The sequence below is a fragment of the Jaculus jaculus genome, chromosome 1 (genome assembly GCF_020740685.1).
Source record: "Jaculus jaculus isolate mJacJac1 chromosome 1, mJacJac1.mat.Y.cur, whole genome shotgun sequence".
Lineage (NCBI taxonomy): Eukaryota > Metazoa > Chordata > Mammalia > Rodentia > Dipodidae > Jaculus > Jaculus jaculus.
In genome coordinates this window covers 13,886,404-13,907,675 of record NC_059102.1, presented here as the reverse complement: position 1 = coordinate 13,907,675, position 21,272 = coordinate 13,886,404, and the positions used below count along the sequence as shown (strand labels likewise).

Here is a 21,272-nt window from a genome sequence, read left to right as displayed (position 1 = left end):
AGTGAAAAATAAGTAAAATCCTCCTATTCTGCACTTTCCACTGATGGTCACACTCTTTTTTTTTTTTTTTTTTTAATCTAAGAGAGAGAATGACAGAGAAAAAGAGGCAGACAGAGAGAGGGGGAGAGTGAATATGGATGGGCTGGGCCTCCTGCTACTACTACGCACGAACTCCAGCTGCATATACCACTTTGTGCATCTTGCTTTTCATTGGGAAATTGAGGCCATCTTGCTTTGCAAGTAAGCACGTTTAACTGCTGAATCATCTCTCTAGCTTCTGTAGTTGTTTTTCTTTTTCCAGTATTAAGAGAGATTATTTTGAAGCCAGGCATGGTGGTACATATTTCTAATCTTACCACTTGGAAAGATGAGAGGATTGCTGCAAGTTAAAGGCCAACCTTGTATATATAATGAGTTCCAGGCCAGTCAAAAATACACAGTAAGCAGCCTGGGCCACAGTGAGACCCTATCTCCAAAAAAATAAAAATAAAAATAAAAACCCAAAATACATAGTGAGGGCAGTTAAGGTGCTTGCCTGCAAAGCCTAAGGACCCAGGTTCAATTCCCCAGGACCCACATAAGCCAGCTGCACAAGGTAGTGCATGTATCTTGAGTTCATTCACAGTGGCTGGAGGCCCTGGCGCACCCATCCCCTCTCAAGTAAGTAAATAAATTAATAAAAAAAGGTAGTGAGACCTTGTTTCAAGTTCATTACCCTGTAGTGGAAAGGAATTTGCTAAAGATCTTACAATCTTTTTTCTTGAAGGTTATTGTTCAGTTTCATCCTTCCTCAATGCCTGACGAGTGGGGGACCACACAGGATGGACAGACCAGACCCAGAGTTGTAAAGCGTGGCATTGACGACAACCTTGATGAAATTCCTGATGGTGGGTGTAGTTCGTTTAAGAAGGAAGTCTCTTTGACTCGTTTCTTTATTAACAATATTTTAGTTAGGGGGGAGTGCCGGCCCAGAGTGTTGGAGAGGAAGTTCCACCGAGGCTGGTGATGGGTCTGCAGAACTAGGAGGCGGAGTTTCAGGTGCTGTTTTGCTAAGAGCAAGCCCTACCAATTCTCTGGTTTCCACCTTTCATGAGCTTTGGTTACAGCTATGCATGGGCACGACACACTTTGTATGTGGGTTGTGGAGTCTCAGGCCATGCTGGCACTCATGCTTAGAGATGAGCTGCACAACTGAGAAGGCTTGCTGGTGCTAAAGCCCTTGTTGAGCAACTGAGAGACCTGATGATGCCGCAGAGTCCCCCACTGAGTGACCACGGCTCTCAGCAAGTAGATAGAAGCGAAGTATCAGAAAGAAATTCAAGAACCTAATGAAGTTGCAAGACATTGCCCTGATCCACATTAGTTATTGGCATCCAGCAAGAAAACAGGCAAATCAGAACTGCAACAAGGAGTGAAGAACTCCACACATCTCTGGAAGAGCATCAGTCAGCCTTGGAGCTCATAATGAGCAAGTATCGAGAACAAATGTTTAGACTGCTGATGGCTGGCAAGAAGGATGATCCACGTATCATAGTGAAGCTAACAGAACAGCACTCCAGGGAGTTACAAGCGCATGTTGACCAGATAACTGAAGTGGCAGCAGTAATGAGGAAGGACATTGAAATCGATGAGCAGCAGGGTTGCAAGGAGCAGAAGCGAATATTTCAACTTGAACAAGAAAACAAAGGCTTCAGAGAAATCCTCCAAATAACTTGAGAATCATTTTTGAGCCTCAGGAAGGGTGATGCTTTGAAGAACACGTCTTTGTCAGCACTAGTGACCAACAGCGACCTGAGTGTGGGGAAGAGCTGAATGGCTGATAGGTCTGGAGCTCCTAGCTTTGAGCATTGCCCCACATGGTCACCAGGACTGCCACTGGTGCTTGAATAAATAAGCAGAAAACTGTTTCAGTCAACCCTTTCCTCTGTGGTTCTGTAGTGTGTACAGGTACACTGGCTAAGAGATCACAACAGAAAAATGTACAGTAATGGTCATAAACTACTCTCCCAAACGTACCTGAGATGTAGAGGCTGAGCTGCCGTTGAAGGTGGACCAGCGGAAGGTTTTCCATGACCGCAGCACAGCAGCACTTGAGCAGTGCCAGGCGCTTTCTGAGTGACCCATAAGCAGACTTTGGCACTCCCAATAATGCTTAGAGAATACACAAAATCATCCAAATTTAAGGGCTGGGAAGATGGCTCAGAGGTTAAAGGCACTTACTTAGTATTACCCATATTTTAAAGTATAAGTTTTGGCCATGGTTTTATGAATAAAAGTTCCTCATTCTGTGTTTTACCCTTTCTGTTTGGTGACAGTCAGTAAAGAGCTATGTACCATGACATTCTAACTACCTTCCTATTTATTTAAATTCTTTGCCAGAGACAATTCAGCTTTAAAGACTATAGGAATGTTTTATATGCACAACAAAAGAAGTATTTATAGCTAACTTAACAGCAATTACCTATGACTTGCTTGTGTATGAAATAGTTCAGAAATGAAAGAGAAGGAAGATAATTTTCTAAGAAAGACAGTCTTATAAGAGATACATTTAGTAGGTTAAACTACTTGAAAGAATGAATTTTAGTTCTTGATTAATAATGAAAACAAGCTTTCGTTCCTTTTTTGCTGATAGTTAAGGACAGAGTACAGTTCATTCAGCTAACAGTTGAAATGTTTGATATAGCAAGATAGGTATGCACATCTCAAATTTTGAATTCCTTTGGCTCAAGGAATCTTATTTATTTTTGCAATTATTCTTGAAATACCTAAAGACTAGCTTCAATTATTAAAAGAATATTCTTCTGGTTCTTTTTTTGGAGGGGGGGGGTTCAAGGTAGGGTCTCCCTCTGGCTCAGGCTGACCTGGAATTCTCTGTAGTCTCAGGGTAGCCTCGAACTCTTAGTGATCCTCCTACCTCTGCTTCCCGAGTACTGGGATTAAAGGCGTGTACCAACATGCCTGGCTTTCCTTCTCGTTCTTATAACCTGTAAGGTTTTTTTTACTTAAATCTTTGGATCTACAAGTGTTTGTTTTTTAAAAAAAAATGACATACTTATAACATGTGTTTTTAAAAGCCACCAGATACAGAAATCTGCTTTAACACCAATTGAAGCTTAAATTTTCCTTATTTTGTAGTGATTAGAAGGCTGAGTACCAAACATGATTAAACATATTGTGTTTATATTAATTACATTTTAAATTAGCACAAATAATTCTACTTTTGAGTATATATGTTATGATTTTTACATATTCATATAATGGTAAACTCAGGATGCTTTTCACTTCAGATATTTTCTGTATCTTCAGTTTAGGATGAGTGGGTGAATGGGGATTATCAGGAAAGGGCTAATGGCCCAAACATTAAAGATTTCTCATTCAGAGGCCTTAACTAGTGTTTTATAAATGAAGGGTTTTTTTTTTTATTTTTAAGATTTTTCTATTGTTTTTAAAATTTATTTTTCATTTATTTTTATCTATTTATTTGAGAGTGACAGACAGAGAAAGAGACAGTTGGAGAGAGAGAGAGGGCACACCAGGGCATCCAGCCCCTTAGGCATCTGGCTAATGTGGGTCCTGGGGAATTGAGCCTTGAACCGGGGTCCTTAGGCTTTACAGGCAAGCGCTTAACCGTTAAGCCATCTCTCCAGCTCTTCTATTGGTTTTTAGGAAAGTTCCCCTAATTTAATGATACATTCTTTCACATAGTTTCACCCCACATAAGAAAGAAAATAAGCTACACAGTTGAGATTAAGTCTGAGGTAGCTTTATTATAAGACATTACTTGATAATTATTTTTATAAATTAACTTATTGTCTTCTTGCTTGGATATAATTTTAAGGTCATAGATGCTGAGAGATACTTATTTGGTTTTTTGGCGACAGTTTTCCATCCCTGTTCCTTTTAAAAGTAAACCTGTAAATTTATTTCTGAAAATATGGAATGAATAGGACCTACTTTATCAATAAAGATGACTGTTTAAAAATGAAAAAAAACCCCATATTTTAGTTATTTTATACTTACCTGGCAGGGAGATGATACCATGATCACAAAGGTGGTTTTCCCAGAGCGAGGCTAACCCATTGCACTCCAGATGTGCTGACACCTGTGATTTCCCTGACGTAGGAAACTCGATTGCATAGTTTGTAGTAGTGGGGCGGGGGGAGAAAAAAGAAAAAAATTATATATTCGCAAGGAGAGAGAGAGAATGTATGAATATGGGTGCACCAGGGCTTCTGCAAACAAACTCCAGATACATGCATCACTTTGTGCATCTGGTTTTATATATGCCCTGTGGAATTGAACCTAGGCTGGCAGGCTTTGCCGGCAAGCAAACCTTTAAATGCTGAGCCATCTTCTCAGTCCTTCTTGTACTCTTCTCCATTTTAGTGTCATTCTTTAGAATCGTGAAGAGGAAATAGTTTTTCAGGGTTACTTGCATAGCCCTCAGAAATCAGTTTGTCACATATGTCTGTTTTTTCTTTAGTTTTATTTGGTAAGTGGGACATAGCTGTCTTTTTGTTGTATTACCTTTTCCTTTTTTTTTTTTTTTTTTGTTTTTTTGAGATATGATTTCACTCTAGCCCAGGCTGCTCTAGAATTCAGTACGTAGTCTCCGGGTGGCCTCAGACTCACGGCTAAGGACCTTTGGGAACAGATACAACCTGCTTCTTCCTCCTCTGGGTCCAATTGACTATTACTTGTCAAGTGAATAAATTATTCTAATCTGGCAGAGGACAAGGACTCTTACGTTCTTGGAAGGGCCATTAATTATTTTTTGACTGTTTGCAATGATAAAAGAGATATCAAGAACTACTCCTAGCTTTTATGTATGTTTAGGTATGCATATATATGTATATACATGTGTGTTTATATTTTTTTGATAGGGGAAATGCCTCAAGTTGACCATTTGGTGTTTATGGTGCACGGTATTGGGCCTGTGTGTGATTTGCGCTTTAGAAGCATTATTGAATGTGGTAAGTGATAGTCGTATTTTGTTCCATAGAATAATCTGAGAACTAATAGAAAAGTTTCTAAGTATCTTTTTTTTTTTTTTTTTTTTTTTTTTGGGTAGTTCCTAGCTGTATACTTGTTGGTGAAGATTCTAAGAGGAGATTTATGTGGTCAGTGGGAAGTATTAATTTGTAGTTTACTCTTATTATATAGAATCCTAGATTCTGAAGAAATAGACAGTATCTGGAAAATAACATAGTCTTTCTGACAGCCAGCCTTCCACCTTGAGCTGTTCCAGCAACACGCCCACTGAGCTGATTTACAGGGAGAGCGCTGTGGGGATTTGTTCAGTGGAGTCATGAATCTGCCTATTAGGCTAAAACAGTTTTTAAAATTCTTATTTGTTTTTTCGAGGTAGGATCTCATTCTAGTCCAGGCTGACCTAGAATTCACTATGTAGGTTCAGGGTATCCTTGAACTCACAGCAATCCTCTTACCTGGGCCTCCCAAGTGCTGGGATTAAAGGTGTGCGCCACCACGCCTGGCTTTTAAAGTTCTTATTTATTTACTTATGTGTGTGCTTGTGGCAGGGTGTATTGTTGCTGCAGAGAGCATTGTTCTGGCCTTGGGTGAGTGGCTGAGGTCCAAAACCTGGGCCAGCGAGCTTTGTAAGCAAGCTTCTTCAACTGCTGAGCTATCTACTCAGTCCCTGGCTGAAACTCTTAAAGTTTTATTTTTTTGACTCTGTCATACTAGTTTATATTTACTGAATAATTGTATTTGCCAAGTGCCTTACATGTTTTGCGTCATTCAGCCCTTGCAATCACACCTTTAGCTGCGGTATGTTGTCATCCACATTGCTAAGGACGGCCCAGGGAAGAGTTAACTCTCTTATCACAGTTAATTGGCGCTGGAGCCATGATCCTATGTATGCTTCTGGTCTTAACCTGAGTGCTATGTTGCTTCCCAGTAGTGGTAGTTACACTAGTTTTTTTTCTAGATATTTATACATCCCTCTAAAATAATGAAAAGTTAAAAAGAACTTTATAAAAGTTGGGTATTTGCTTATTTATCATTTTTGTCATTTTTTAAAAATTTTATTTTAGAGAGAAAGAATTGGCATTCCAGGGCCTCAGTCACTGTAATTGAATTCCAGACGCTGGCACCACCTAGTGGGCATGTGTGACTTTGCACTTGTTTTACCTTTTTGTGCATCTGGCTTACATGGGATCTGGAGAATTGAACATGGGTCCTTAAGTTTTGCAGGCAAGCACCTTAACTGCTAAGCCATCTCTCCATCCCCATTTTTGTTATTTTAAAATATCTTTGTTATAGAAAATACTGGCTTATTTTAGGTAATTGCTACTTAGCTGTCAAGCTAGGACAGTTTAATCAATGTAATTTATCTTCTTTGATTTTTATTTTTTGTTTGTTTGAAGTGGACGATTTTAGGGTGGTTTCTCTCAAATTGCTACAGACACATTTCAAGAAGTCTATAGATGATGGGAAAGTCAGCAGAGTGGAGTTCCTTCCGGTTCACTGGCATAGTGTCTTGGGTGGGGATGCCACAGGTATTGACAGGTTTGTAGAGTTTGATAACTTGTTTTATTGATTAGTTGAACTTAGAATCAAATTTAAACCCTAATATGAAAGAATTTATGGTTTCAGCAAACAGGTCTCTTTATTTTGATTGTGAACTTGCTCTGACATTAAATACCACATGGACTGTTGACCTGCTGCTTTTCTGTGAATGTATGTGAGGGTTTATTCTTCTTACAGATATTTAAGAGAACCTAAGAAATTTTAGGTTAACTTATATTTACTTTTTTATTTTTTTTTTTTTTGAGGTAGGGCCTTGCTGTAGCCCAGGCTGACCTAGAATTCATTCTGTAGTCTCAGGGTGGCCTCAAACTCACAGCAGTCCTCCTACCTTTCTGCTTCCGAAGTACTGGGATTAAAGACATGGCCACTATACCCAGTTATATTTATTTTTGTGCTAGAGATTGAACTCAGATTCTCATGTGTACTGTGAGCTATACATCCATCCCCTAAGCTGGCTCTCAAATACTATTTGATCCATGGTTAGACAGGGGCTGCCCTGTGTGTTCTAGGATGTTTAACAACATTCCTGTCTAAGGAACAGCTGCATGTCTCTCCTTATCATGTGATAACTAACTGAAAGTGTCTCCAGAAATTGACAAGTATCCCATATGGGTCCAGGTCACCCCAGGTTGAGATTTAGACATTGTTTCATGGTGGAGAATGCTCTTGACAATACAGTTCTTTGTCGTGTAAAACTACCTTGCAAGCCATTTAGAATCCTGACTCTAAACGCCACTGAATGCTAGCAGTGTTCATTAGGCACCGTGACAAATAAAAGTATTCTGCTTAATTTTGAATACTCCCATTTCAGAACCTAAATGTTAATGATGTGTGTGTGTGTGCATATATATATATATATATATATATATATATATATATATGTATTTTTACATATATATGTGTGTATACACACACACACACACACACACACACACACACACACACACACACACACACAGGGCTAATTGTCTGTCGTGATGTTAGTGAGTATCATCATCTACTGGGGCCTATGTTTTAATAAACATTTTCCTGGGGATGGAGAAATGGATCATCTGTTAAGGTGCTTGCCTGCAAAGTCTAACTACCCAAGTTCGATTCCCCAGTATCCATGTAAAGCCAGATGCACAAAGTGGTGCATGCATCTACAGTTCATTTGCAGGAGCAGAAGGCCCTGGTCTGCTCATTCTTTCTGTCTCTTTCTCTGTATCTCTCCCAAATAAATAAGCTAAAAAAAAAAAAAAGTTGTCCTGTAAACAGCCTTCTGCTCATGTTAGGCTGTTGTGAGAAGGTGTGTTTCTCAGTGAGTGCTAGTGAATTTCATGGGGTCGTTCTTAAGTGAGGAGATTTTGCTTTATAAACCTCCTTTATTCTGTGCAACAGTCTCTTATGCCCTTTCCATCCAAGATATTTGTCAGAGATCCATTTTTTTAGTTAATTGGAAGAAAAATAGAAGACTAGGCTTTCTATTTAAAAATTAAATTAAGCTGGGTGTGGTGGTACACGTCTTTAATCCCAGTACTTGGGATGCTGAGGTAGGATGATTGCTGTGAGTTCAAGGTCAGCCTCAGACTACCTAGTTAATTCCAGGTCAGTCTGGTTTAGAGCAAGATTCTACCTCAAAAAACAAAACAGAGGGCTGGAAGATGGCTTAGCTGTTAAAGTGCTTGCCTGCTAAGCCTAAGGACCCAGGTTTGATTCCCCAGTACCCATGTAAGCCAGATGTACAAGGTGGTGCATGCATCTAAAGCTTGTTTGTGGTGGCTGGAGGCCCTGGCATGTTAACTCTCTATGCCTCTTTCTCAAATAAATAAATAAATATATTTTTTTAAATAAGTGCTGGAGAGATGGCTTAGTGGTTAAGGTACTGGCCTGCAATGCCTAACAAGCTGGGTTTGATTCCCCAGCAGCCACATTAAGCCAGATGCACAAAGTAGTACATGCATTTGGAATTCAGTTGCAGCAGTTGGAGGCCCTGGCACAGCCTTTCTCTCTTTCTCTTTCTCTTTCTCTTTTTCTCTTTCTCTTTCTCTTTCGCTTTCGCTTTCGCTTTCTCTCTCTCTCTCTCTCTCTCTCTCTCTCTCTCTCTCTCTCTTTCTCTCTCTCTCTCTCTCTCTCTCCGTTTTTCAAGATAGGGTTTCACTCTAGCTTAGGCTGATCAGGAATTCATTATGTAGTCTCTGGGTGGCCTCAAACCTCCTACCTCTGCCTCCCAAGTGCTGGGATTAAAGGTGTGTACCACCATGCCCAGTTCTTTGTTTTTTGAGACAGGGTCTCATGTATGCCAGGCTGTTCTCAAACTCCCTCTATAGCCAAGAATGACCTTGACTTTGTGGTCTTCCTGCCTCCATCTCTGCCTCCACATCCATCATAGGCATGAGCCACTCTGCTCGCTTTATGTGGTGATATGGTTTGAGCACCTAGGGCGTTGTGCATGCTAAGCAAGCATGCTGCCAGTTGAGCTACATCTTTAGCCATATTCTCTACCACCGCCTTGACAGTTTCATGTCTAACATTAATTTTGAACTCTTTATGTAGTTGAAATTGGCTTTGAACTTCTGCTCCTCCTCCCTCAGCCTCCCAAGAACAAGGATTACAGGTATACATCATCAGGCCTACCTGTCTTGCTTTACTTATAATTCTGCCTACAGAATCCAATGAGTGTTATTAGACTAATGTATAATTACTATATATTTTTATTTTGTTTTCAGAAATAAAAGCTTGAATTTTTTTAAAGTCCACAGAGTAAAGGTACATACTGAAAATAACTTGTTTTTCTTTTCAAACAGGAATGTTAAGAAAATCACTTTACAAAGTATTGGTCGTTTTCGTCACTTTACCAATGAAACCTTGCTAGATATTTTATTTTATAACAGCCCCACCTACTGCCAGACAATTGTAGAGAAAGTAGGAGTGGAAATAAACCGGCTGTACTCACTCTTTATGAATCGGAACCCAAACTTCAAAGGAAGAGTCTCTGTTGCTGGTCACAGTTTAGGTAATATTATCACATGTACACATTTTAAGATATTATATTTTATTATTTATATTTATTGCAGAGCAGGGGGTTGGATGTGCCAGGGCCTCTAGTCTCTGCAAGTGACCTCAAAATCTCAACCTGGGGTGACCTGGACCCATAAGGGATACTTTAGTTATCATATGATAAGGAGAGACATGCAGCTGTTCCTTAGACAGGAATGTTGTTAAACATCCTAGAACACACAGGGCAGCCCCTGTCTAACCATGGATCAAATAGTATTTGAGAGCCAGCTCAGGGGATGGATGGATATATAGCTCATAGTACACATGAGAATCTGAGTTCAATCTCTAGCACAAAAATAAATATAGCTGGGTATGGTGGCACATGTCTTTAATTCCAGTACTTGGGAGGCAGTACTTGGGATGCATGTGCTACCATGTGCATCTGGCTTACATGGGTACCGAGGAATTGAACCTGGGTCCTTAGACTTCCCAGTTAAGTGCTTTAACTGATAAACCATCTCTCCAGCCCACATGTACACATGTGGCGGAAGGTGGGGGGGGTGGACACACCAGGGCCTCCAGCCACTGCAAACGAACTCCAGATGCATGCGCCACCTTGTGCATCTGGCTTACATGGGTCCTGGGGAATCAAACCTGGATCTTTTGGCTTTGCAGGCAAATGCCTTAACTGTTAAGCCATCTCTGCAGCCCATGTACACATTTAAATGCATGTGTTAAGTTACTTTAAGTTGTATCTCACTGCTAAACTTAGAATTTTAAGGGTTTTTTTGTTTGTTTGTTTGTTTTTTTAAGGCAGGTGTCTCATTCTAGCACAGGCTGACCTAGAACGCTCTTGCTAGCCCCACACTGGCCTCCAATTCATGACAATCCTCCTACCTGAACCTCAAGTGCTGGAACTCTGCATGGCAGATCTTAAGCTTTGTACAGGGAGGAATGAGTATTTTGTGATTAGACCTTGTTTAAACTTTCCGCGTCCAGAACGACAGAGGAAACTTGTATATTTTAATCTGCTCTGCTATCAGATGAAATAAAAATATTGTTAGATGCTCATTAATGTCCAATTTTTATATGGCTTCCTAAATATTTTGAAATAAAGCAGAATTTATTTAGTTATGAAAAGTACTTGATAACTATATTACAAAGTAAGATACTTTTTTTTTCAGGTTCTTTAATATTGTTTGACATCCTGTCCAATCAAAAAGATTTGAATATTTCTAAGTCTCTGGGGTCTCTGTCTGTTGCTAATGGAATTATGAAGCAGCAGAATTTTCAGGAAAAGCAGGTATGTCTGCACACTTGCCTCTGAGCGTTGAGATTTAGAGCAGGAGCTGAAACGTATTCCAGAGTCTATCCTGTTTTCTGAGTGTTTTTAAAAATGTTATTTTGTTTTTTGACAATTTCAATGTGTATAATTATTTTGATCATAGCCCTCTCCCATGGACCTCTCTTTATTCTCCTACTTCCACTAAGCCTTTTCCTAATTAATTCCCTTGCTATCTTCATGGGTTTTGGGTTTTTTTTTTTAAGATTTATTTTTCATTTATTTTATTTATTAGAGACAGCTAGAGGAAGGAAGAGAGAGAGAGAGAGAGAGAGAGGGAGAGAGAGAGGGAGGGAGGGAGAATGGGCATGCTAGGGCCTCTAGCCTTTGCAAACGAACTCCAGATGCATGTGCCATCATGTGTATCTGGTAATGTGGGACCTGGAGAATTGGACCTGGGTCCTTGGGCTTCACAGGCATGCGTCTTAACTGCTAAGCTGTCCCTCCAGCCCTCTTCATGGTGTTTTTATGTGACTGAGTTAGGTAGCTTCCATGAGCATGGACAACTTACCAGTGATTGCACCACGGAAGTCCATGACCTCCCAGCGACCTTGGAAGGAGTGAGTCTCGAGCCCTTTCTTTGTCCATGATAGAGGTTGATGGGCTCAGTTTTGTGCAGAAAACTATAGCTGCAGTGAGTTCATGAGTGTAACAGCCATGCCATGTGCCAAAGACCATATTTCACAGCATTCTTCCCCATTCTTCACCTCTTACCTACTTCTTCCACATTATTCCTTGAGCCTTGGAGGGAGTGATCTAGATTTTGGGCTGAGCACTCAGTAGTCATGTACTCTGAGCACTTTCACCAACTATACGTCTCTGCATTAACCTCTGCCCCCTGCAAAAAGAAACTTTTCTGTGGTCGAGGCCGAGAGCAGCACTAGTCTATGGATATAAAACATAGGTATTGAGAAGGCAGTTTGACAACCTGTCCATTTAGCACAACCGTAGGGCCTAACTTCGCTAGCCATTGCTTTTGTCAATAGGTTTACTATCCCAGGCATGAATTCCCTCCTAAGGAGAGACCCTCATCCATCCACAGAATGGTTAGTTCTTGTAGTAACAGTCATGCCACGCATGTATCAGTGGGCACATCTTACCTGGAAGGTTGCTTGTGGAGTCCATAGCTGTATAAGACTGTTGGTGACTTTCCTCCCCCAGATGTCTGCATAGTAACTCTGGTGTTATGAAAGTGAGCCAGTAGGGAGAAATCTTCTAGCTCACTGAAAATCATTTTATTTGTCGAAATACACTGATGTTTGGGAAAGTTGAGCTGAGGGGGAAGGATCAAGAGTTCAGGGCCAACCTGGACAATATAGTGAGTCACCATCTCTGAAGGACAAAAGAAGTATAATGAGTAGAATCATGTACCTGATTGTTTCTCTGACTGTGAAAGTTTCTAATTTTTTTTTAAAATTTTTATTTATTTATTTGAGAGCGACAGAGACAGAGAGAAAGACAGATAGAGGGAGAGAGAGAGAGAATGGCCGCGCCAGGGCTTCCAGCCTCTGCAAACGAACTCCAGACGCGTGCGCCCCCTTGTGCATCTGGCTAACGTGGGACCTGGGGAACCGAGCCTTTAACCGGGGTCCTTAGGCTTCACAGGCAAGCGCTTAACCGCTAAGCCATCTCTCCAGCCCAAAGTTTCTAATTTTTAACAATGTAAAGTAAGTTATAGGGAATGGGAGCAGGGGTGGTTCATTAAATTTATATACTTCAAAATGTTAAGATGTTCAATGGTAAAGTAGCTAAAATTATGATTTTTTGGTATATCAGGAGACATTTTATGGGAATTGCTCTGGTTTTTGTAATACTTCCATTCCCTCCCCCCCCCCCCCCTCTCTCTCTCTCTCTCTCTCTCTCTCTTTTTTTATTAAGACACCTGAAGAATCAAAGCTGACTTTGGATGAATCATATGACCTTGATGTTGAGAATGAAGAAGTCCTAACCTTGCAAGAAACTCTGGAAGCACTTAGCCTCTCTGAATATGTTAACACTTTTGAAAAAGAAAAGATTGATATGGAATCTCTGGTACTGATGATAATCTGATTCACCTTTGTTTAAAAATCATTTTTTTATGTGTGTGTAAGTTTTAAAATTAGGAATGGTTTAAGCACTCATATAAGATTTATTCCATATAGGCTGAAATGTTTAAGAAAAACCAAAATAATTCCAAAAATAATGCATGAGGCTGGAGAGATAGCTTAGCTATTAAGGCACTTGCCTGTAAAATCTAAGGATCCAGATTCGATTCCCTAATACCTGCATAAGCCAGATGCATAAGGTAGCCCATATGCAGTGGCTGGAGGCCCTAGTGTGCCCATTCTCTCTCTGTGTCTTTTACAAACAAATAAATAAAATATTTAAAAAATGCATGAAGCCTCTTTAAAGCATGACATAAAGCTCAAAAGCCATAAAAGAAAAGTAATTGCATATGGTAGACAATGTCAGCAAGCCAAGAGGCCAGTGATTGTTTAGGAAAAAGGTTTGGAACACACAGAAGGCTTTTATTTTTCAAGGTTTGTCAAAGTTGATGGTAAGAAAGAGGTAGGCAGACAGGCAAAGAATATAAAAACATGATTTAGGGGTTGGGGAGATGGATCAGTGGTTAAGGTGCTTGCCAGCAAAGCCAAAGGACCCAGGTTTGATTCACCAGTACCCTTGTAAAGCCAGATGCACAAGGTGGCACATGTGTTCTGGAGTTCATTTGCAGTAGCTGGAGGCCCTGGCTTGTCCATTCTGTCTGCCTCTTTCAAATAAATAAATAAGTAAAATATTTTTTAAATAATCAAAATATGATTTATAGAGAATAAAAGAACAAATGGTTTCTTGCCCTGTGAAAATACTTAAAAGAATTGAAAGTTTTAAATGCAGTGATTTTTTTTAAACTTTATTTTATTTATTAGAGAGAGAGAGAGACAGAGAGACAGAGAGAGAATGGGCACACCAGAGCCTTCAGGTATAGCAAACAAACTCCAGACACATGTGCCACCTTGTGCATCTGGCTTATGTGGGCCTAGGGAATTGAACCTGGGTCCTTCGGCTTTACAGGCAAATGCTTTAACCACCAAGCCATCTCTCTAACCCTTAAAAAAAATCCTTTGTTTTATTTGAGAGTGTGTGAAAGGTAGAGAATTTTTTTTTTAAGTCTCTCAGTTTGACAAAAATAATTTGATGACATATGTCATAGCCACGATAAGGAAAAATGGGCATTAGTACATATCTTTTTGTGAGTGTTAAATTGGTGTAATTTCTGTGTGCTTTAAAAAAATATTTGGGGGGGGCAGCTAGTGAGAAAGAGAGAGAATGGGTGCATCAAGGCTTCTAGCCGATGCAAATGAACGCCACACACATGTACCATCATGTGTATCTGGCTTATGTGGGTTCTGGGGAATCAAACCTGGGTCCTTAGGTTTCACAAGCAAGTGCCTTAACTGCTGAGCCATCTCCAGCCCCCTCTATGTATTTTTTGTTTTTTGAGGTAGGGTTTCGCTCTGATCGGGCTGACCTGGAATTTACTTTGTAGTTTCAGGGTGGCCTCAAACTCATGGTGATCCTCCTACCTCTGCCTCCCAAGTGCTGGGATTAAAGATGTGCGCCACCATGTCCTGCTTCCCTCTATGTTTTTTTAAACTTAAAAACAATTTTTTTTTATCTTTGTATATGTGTGTGCAGTGTGCATGTGTGGATACACATGGCCATAGTGTGGGTGTGTGGAGGGAGGCCAGAGGTTTTCTTTTTCAGTCACTCTTCACCTTACTATTATTTCTTTTAAATTCTTACTGAACCTAGTACTCACCTATTTGGCTAGACCAGCTAGCCAGAAAACCCTAGAGATTCTGTTGTCTGCTTTGCCAGAGGTAGGCTACAGCTTGGGCTGGTGTGCTCAGCTTCTTTCTGTGGGCACTAAAGATTGGAATTCAGATCTTCATGCTTATGCAGCATGCACCACCGAGCCGTCTCCTTGGGCCTTTTATTTATTCTTTTTTTTTTTCCTTTAAATATTTTTTTAATTTAATTTTCATTTATTTATTTTTTTGGTTTTTTGAGGTAGTCTCACTCTAGCCCAGGTTGACCCGGAATTCACTCTGTATTCTCAGGGTGGCCTTGAACTCATGGTGATCCTCCTACCTCTGCCTTCCGAGTGCTGGGATCAAATGCGTGCACCAACATGCCTGGCTTATTTTTTTAATTTTTTATTGACAACTTCCATATTTCCCTTCCCCACTTTGCTCTTCACAAATCCACTCACCATCATTATCTAGCTTTACATGAATACTGGGAAATAGAACACAGGCTATCAGGCCTTGGAAGAAAGCGCCTTTAACTAGTAAACTGTTCTCCAGCCCCTCAGGCCCTTCTCAATGTCTTTTCTTTTTTTGGTGGCTTTTTGAGGTAGGGTCTCACTCTAGCCCAGACTGACCTGTAATTCACTGTGTAGTCTCAGTGTGGCCTTGAACTCATGGTGATCCTCCTACCTCTGCCTCCCAACTGCTGGGATTAAAGGCGTGCAACATCGCGCCCTGTTCCAATGTCTTTTAAAATAAAATTTATGGAAACAGAACTGATTGAGCAAAAGATACATAAGTATAGTCTATAGAGAAATAGTCTTAGAAGATCTGCAAGGATACTCATTGAGTACTGTTGTAATATAGTAAAGCTTTAGGAATCCCCAGTATTTAGTAGCAGGCCATAGGTCAGATCATTTGTGGTACATCTGCACAGTAGGACTCCACAGCTAGTGAATAAATGAGGCAGCATCAAAGATTTGATCTCTGCTATACACTTGTGAAAAAGTAAGTTAAGAATTTTATATATCTATATCTCTCTATATATGTATGTATATATGTGTGTGTGTATATATATATATATATATATATATATATATATATATATATATATAGGCTACATACTTACATACTGAAAAACATGTCACTGTTATATACTTATGAGGTATCTTTGTTGGGAGAACAAATTAGCAATTGCTATTAACAGGAGCCAGAATGGAAGGAGAGATTCATTGTATGCTTGACAATATAAGCTTGGAATTTTGTATGACATGCATTTACTATTTAAAAATCAGATGTTTAGGTAAAGAGGCCCAGGAGTTTACTTTTCATTTATTTTTTTCTTATTTTGTACTACTGAGGATTGAACCCAGAGGTTTACATATGTTAGGCAGGCACTCTACCACTGAACTATATCCCGAACCTCAGAGGCTTAGTACTTTAAAGTCTAAGAAATTATTTAAAAACAAAAAAATCCTAGATTTTAACAAGTTGATTGACTCTTAGATTGCTTTAGCTGTTGCTTTTCTGAATACTTTGTATATTTCACGTTTAGTTACTTTGTCTGAATTGATAATACTCTGATGGTTTCTTTTCAAAGCTTATGTGTACCATTGATGACCTGAAGGAGATGGGAATACCTCTGGGACCCAGGAAGAAGATAGCCAACTTTGTAAAGCTCAGAGCAGCCAAACTGGTAAGGAATGTCTCTGCCCCAAGAAAAGTCAACACTCAAGGTGTGACCTGATGTGTATTAAAGTAAGGTCTTACCCTGTAACCCAGGCTAGCCTAGCACGTACTACTATTGTGACTTCCATCATAATGGAATAGCTTTTCAGCCCTTAAGTGGATAACAGTAGAATCAATAGTATGTACTATTTTGCATATGCTACCTTATACTTAGTAATTTTGTGGTTTGATTAAGATAGTCAATATGAGGTTTAATTTTAGCTGTTTTTCTGTATTTTCTTTTCTAACCTTTTCCCAAGAATTTTAAATTCATTATAGACCTTGTGTCCTATCTAACCAAATGTTTAGTGAGCATCTCTAAAGCCAAGGTTGCCTTCACGCTGGGTTACTAATAATTCCTCACGGGTGACAGCTGAGTGCTGAGCTTGTCCTCAGGGTGCATGTGCAATGTTGGTGCCACAGGAGCAGAGGAAAGCAGCATCTGAGAAGAAGGCAGTGATGGCTGCTTTGACGAAAGGACAGAACGAGAGTGCTCAGAAAGCCAAAGAAATGGTTTCTCTGCCCTCAGAATCAAATGAGGCAAAGAGGAAGCTTCCAGTTGGTGCCTGTGTGTCTTCTGTGCATGTTGATTACGAGTCCTTTGAAGTTGGCACAGGACAGGTGAGTTTATGACATCTTTTGTTAGAAGTTTACATCGTTATTATTTGGGTTGGCTTTATACTCACAAGTGTGTTTTTTTTTTTTTTAAAGAATCTTTTTTGTGTTTTTCTGTCTTTTTTTTTTTAATTTTTATTTATTTATTTGAGAGCAACAGACACAGAGAGAAAGACAGAGGGAGAGAGAGAGAATGGGTGCGCCAGGGCTTCCAGCCTCTGCAAACGAACTCCAGACACGTGTGCCCCCTTCACAAGGTGTTTTTTAAAATATTTTATTTATTTGAGAGAGAAAGAAGCAGATAAAAGAGAGAGAGAGAGAATGGGCACACCAGGGCCTCTAGCCAGTACAAGCAGAATCTAGATGCATGTACCACCAGCTTATGTGGGTACTGAAGAATTGAACCTAGGCCCTTTGGCTTTGCAGGCAAGTGCCTTAACCACTAAGTCATCTCTCCAGCCCATCACAAGATATTTTTCTAACATGTCTTGGGCTATGTGAAGGAATCAGATATTCTCTTAGTAAAAATTTTATTTATTTAATTTTGGGTTTTTTTTTTTTTTTTTTTCCTTGAGGTAGAGTCTCACTCTAGCCTAGGCTGATCTGGAATTTGCTCTGTAGTCTCAGGCTGGCCTTGAACTCATGGTGATCCTCCTACCTTTGCCTCCTGAGTGCTGGGATTAAAGGTATGTACCACCACCCCTGGCAAAAAAAAAAAAAAAAAAAAGAAACAAAAAAAGCAAAACACATTTTTATTTATTTATTGGTTTTTAGAGGTAGGATCTCACTCTAGCCCAGGCTACTCTGGAATTCACTATGTAGTCTCAGGCTGGACTGAACTCATAGCAATCCTCCTTCCTGAGTCTTCTGAGTGTTGGGATTAAAGGCATATACCACTACACTTGGCCTGTGTGTGTGTGTGTGTATGTGTGTGTGTGTGTGTGTATTTTAAATTCATTTCTTTGCAAAGGGTGAGAAAGAGGGAGAGAATGAGAATGGGTGCACTAGGGCCTCCAGCCACTGTAAATGAATTCTAGATGCACGCACTACTCTGCACACTTGGCTTTGTGTGGGTACTGGGGAATCAAACTCATGTTGTCAAGCCTTGTAGACTAAGCGCCTTAACCACTGACCTATCTCTCTAGCCCCTGTATCTTCCTTATTAGTTTTTTTAGTTAAAAGTGGGATTAGTAGTGTAGAGCAAAGGTATGCACATGAAAATTCTGAGTTTCTGCCTTTACCTCTGAACGGTACCCATTTATGTGTGTCTCACCTGTACTTTGCCAGTGTGCTGTTAACTACTCTGTTTTGTTTTGATTTTGAGACAGGGTCTCAGTCTAGACCAGGATTACCTGGAACTCTCTGTTAGCCAGGCTGGCCTTGAATCATGGTGATCCTTCTACCTCATTCTCCCAATTACAAGCATAAGCCACCATGCCCAACTTACCATTCTTTAAAAAAAAAATTTTATTTATTTATTTTGAAGTACTGTCTCATTATATCCCAGGTTGATCTCTAACTCACTCAGTAGTCCCATGCTGGCCTGAAACTCACAGTGATCCTCCTACCTCTGCGTCCTACATCCTGGGATTAAAGGCATTCACCACCATGCCTGACAATTCTCTTTTCTAAAAACATAAAAAAATAAAAGTGAAAATAAAAAATAAGCCTTTTTATCTGCAATGCTGGGGATGGAAATAAGGCTTCATACACCCTGCTTTCTTTTTGATATTTCTTATGTTTCTGATAACTATATATTTCTTTGATCTCTTGAGATGTTAGATATTTTCTCTTTTTTTCCCCCCTATTTAAAACAGGGTCTTGCCTGTAGCCCAGGCTAATCTCAAGCTCTTGATCCTCCTGCTTTTTCTCATCAGGCTGGTTTACACATACTTACCAACTTCATTTTGTTTTGTCTTTTTAAGTTAGAGTCTCACTGTAGCCCAGGCTGACTTAGAACTCACTTTGTAGCACTGGCTGGCTTTGAACTCATGGAAGTCAGTTCTCCTACCTCAGCCTCCTGAATACTGGAATTATTGGTGTGAACAATACCTGGCTATCTTGTATTTTTTAGAGGCATTTTTTTTTTATTTGTAAAGTGTTAGTTTTACCTGTTAACTGTTTTTATTTTATTTATTTTCAAGGAGACAGTGGGGGTTAAGAGAGGGGAGTGGGGAAGAATGGGCATATCAGGGCTTCTATGCACTGCAAACAAACTCCAAATGAATGTATCACTTTGTGCATCTGGCTTTAAGTGGGTGCTAGGGAATTGAACCCAGGCTGTTAGCTCCTCTACTGCTGGGCCATTGTGCCAGACCTCTGTTAACTATTGAATTCCTTTTTTGTCTTTGTTGTTTTTTGTTTTTTTGAGGTAGGGTCTCACTGTAGCCTAGGCTGACCTGGCATTCACTATGTAGTCTCAGGGTAGTCTTGAACTCATAGCGACCCTCCTACCTCTGCCTCCCGAGTGCTAGAATTAAAGGTGTGCACCACCATGTCTGACTGTATTCTTTAAAAAAAAAGTCTCATTTTTCTTTATCATTGGTTTTTTTTGAAGCAGAGTCTTATCTTAGACCAGACTGAGTAGAGCTAACTGGGATCCTCTGTCCTCAGCTTCCCAAGTGCTGGGATTAAACACGTGATATAAGCCACCACAGCTGGCTCTTTATTAGTTATGTACACACTTAGTGTGTAAACAGCCATGTCGGTACCATCATTAGCCTCCTCCCTGTCCTCTCCCCTCAGAAGGGACCTTTCTCATTGGGAATTGTGGGTCATGCTTTGTGGGGGTAGCCATCAGTTATGGGAAAGAGGCAATGTCTCTGTGCATAATGTCCCAACTTGTGGTTCTAACAGTCTCCCCCCTCCCCCTTCTGCGAATTTCCCTGCTGGCTCTTTTCTTATGCTGACATTTAAGGAATCTTCTGACTGGCATAGTGCTGCTTGCCTGTAATCCAGCGCTAAGGAGTCTGAGGCAGAAGAACTGCAGGTTCCAAGCCAGCCTGATCTGTATAGTTAAGGTCAGCCTGAGTATGTAGTGAGACCCTACCTCCAAATGAGAAAAGGAAAAAACAAAAACTTCATGTATTTAAGTTGAAAAATATGTTTTTACATATTGTAATTTTTTCTTTTAACTTTCTATTTTTTATTTTGGTGAACCAAAACTGTTGAATCTGCATAGATCGGACAAAGAGAGCAATGAATTTGGGCACTGTAGGACACTCTAGTGTGACAAATAAACCCGGTGTTCAGTTGGATTTGGAATTGCAAATTTTCCGTTCTAGTCAGCCTGATGCTACTCACGGGCTCTCTGCTCCTGGGTGAGCAGTGTTGCCTCTCTGGGCTTCCTCTACGCAGTGGGTGTGATGAGTCTTACCTTACCTCGCTCTCTAAGGGATCTGTCGTGTCCTTGGATTGTGCTTTTTTGTTGTTTTTCTTGCTCGCAAGACTAGACAAGGGCACTTTCCTTCCACTGAGAGGGAGAAAAAAAAGAGAGAAAAACGAAAGAGCTTTATAAGAATGCTAATGCTGTTAAATAAATGTTGATATTTTCCTTTGAAAGATTACATGTACACTGTCCAAAATGAGCTCTTTGGGACAATTCATTTTTGTGACAGAATGAAACTTGCTTTAAGTGAATGATAGAATTTTTTTTTTTCATTTTAAGATAAGTTCTCATGTAGTCCATACTGATTTTGAAATTGCTGTGTAGTCAAGAATGACCTTGAACTCCTTGATTCTCCTAAGTCTAACCTCCCAAGGAAAGGATAGAATTATACTAAAGGAAATACAGAATTCTTAAGATCAGGCACCCTCTGTGTCTTGGTTATTCACTTTTCTGTTGTACTGTTTAGTATTGTGCAAATCCCCTTCTTATAGATGAAAAAACTGCAGTAGAAGCAAGAGAAGTTAAGAAATTGCCCAAGAGTAGATTCAGACCAGACACTGTCAGTGTAAGTTCTGAAGTTTTAACCACACGAATAACTGTAGTTAAGATAATATTTGATTTTGAAAATCACCCACTCTGGTTAGGGTGGCTGGGACCCTGGGGCAGCCCAGTGAGGACCAAGAAGCTAAACCACCCTCGCACACCAGCCAGGCCCAGGTGAAACCACAGAGGAACTGGCGAGATGAGCAAGAGCTCTGCTTTGACAGCGAGCCTGACAACCAGCACCAGGGTGATGGAGACAGACACTGAGGACACTCAAACCACACCGAAGCAGAGATCCAGAAGCTGCTGAGAGCTCAACTCTAGAGTAGCCCTATAA

The 21,272-nt window shown here is 40.1% G+C and overlaps 1 protein-coding gene and 2 pseudogenes across 3 annotated transcripts in view; all 3 read left to right on the top strand.

Annotated features, from left to right (window-relative positions):
* Positions 1–21,272, top strand: part of LOC101594378 (SEC23 interacting protein) — a 53,102-nt gene that overhangs the window by 13,686 nt on the left and 18,144 nt on the right. For all 3 annotated transcript variants that reach the window (XM_045155645.1, XM_045155643.1, XM_045155644.1), the window contains exons 6-13: positions 767–887; positions 4,884–4,973; positions 6,390–6,531; positions 9,339–9,547; positions 10,716–10,834; positions 12,752–12,904; positions 16,262–16,357; positions 16,813–17,010. In XM_045155645.1, coding sequence (XP_045011580.1) covers positions 767–887; positions 4,884–4,973; positions 6,390–6,531; positions 9,339–9,547; positions 10,716–10,834; positions 12,752–12,904; positions 16,262–16,357; positions 16,813–17,010 — 1,128 coding nt within the window. The remainder of the gene's footprint in view (positions 1–766; positions 888–4,883; positions 4,974–6,389; positions 6,532–9,338; positions 9,548–10,715; positions 10,835–12,751; positions 12,905–16,261; positions 16,358–16,812; positions 17,011–21,272) is intronic.
* Positions 1,179–1,812, top strand: LOC101597503 (annotated as a pseudogene).
* On the top strand, positions 4,013–4,156 carry LOC123457987 (annotated as a pseudogene).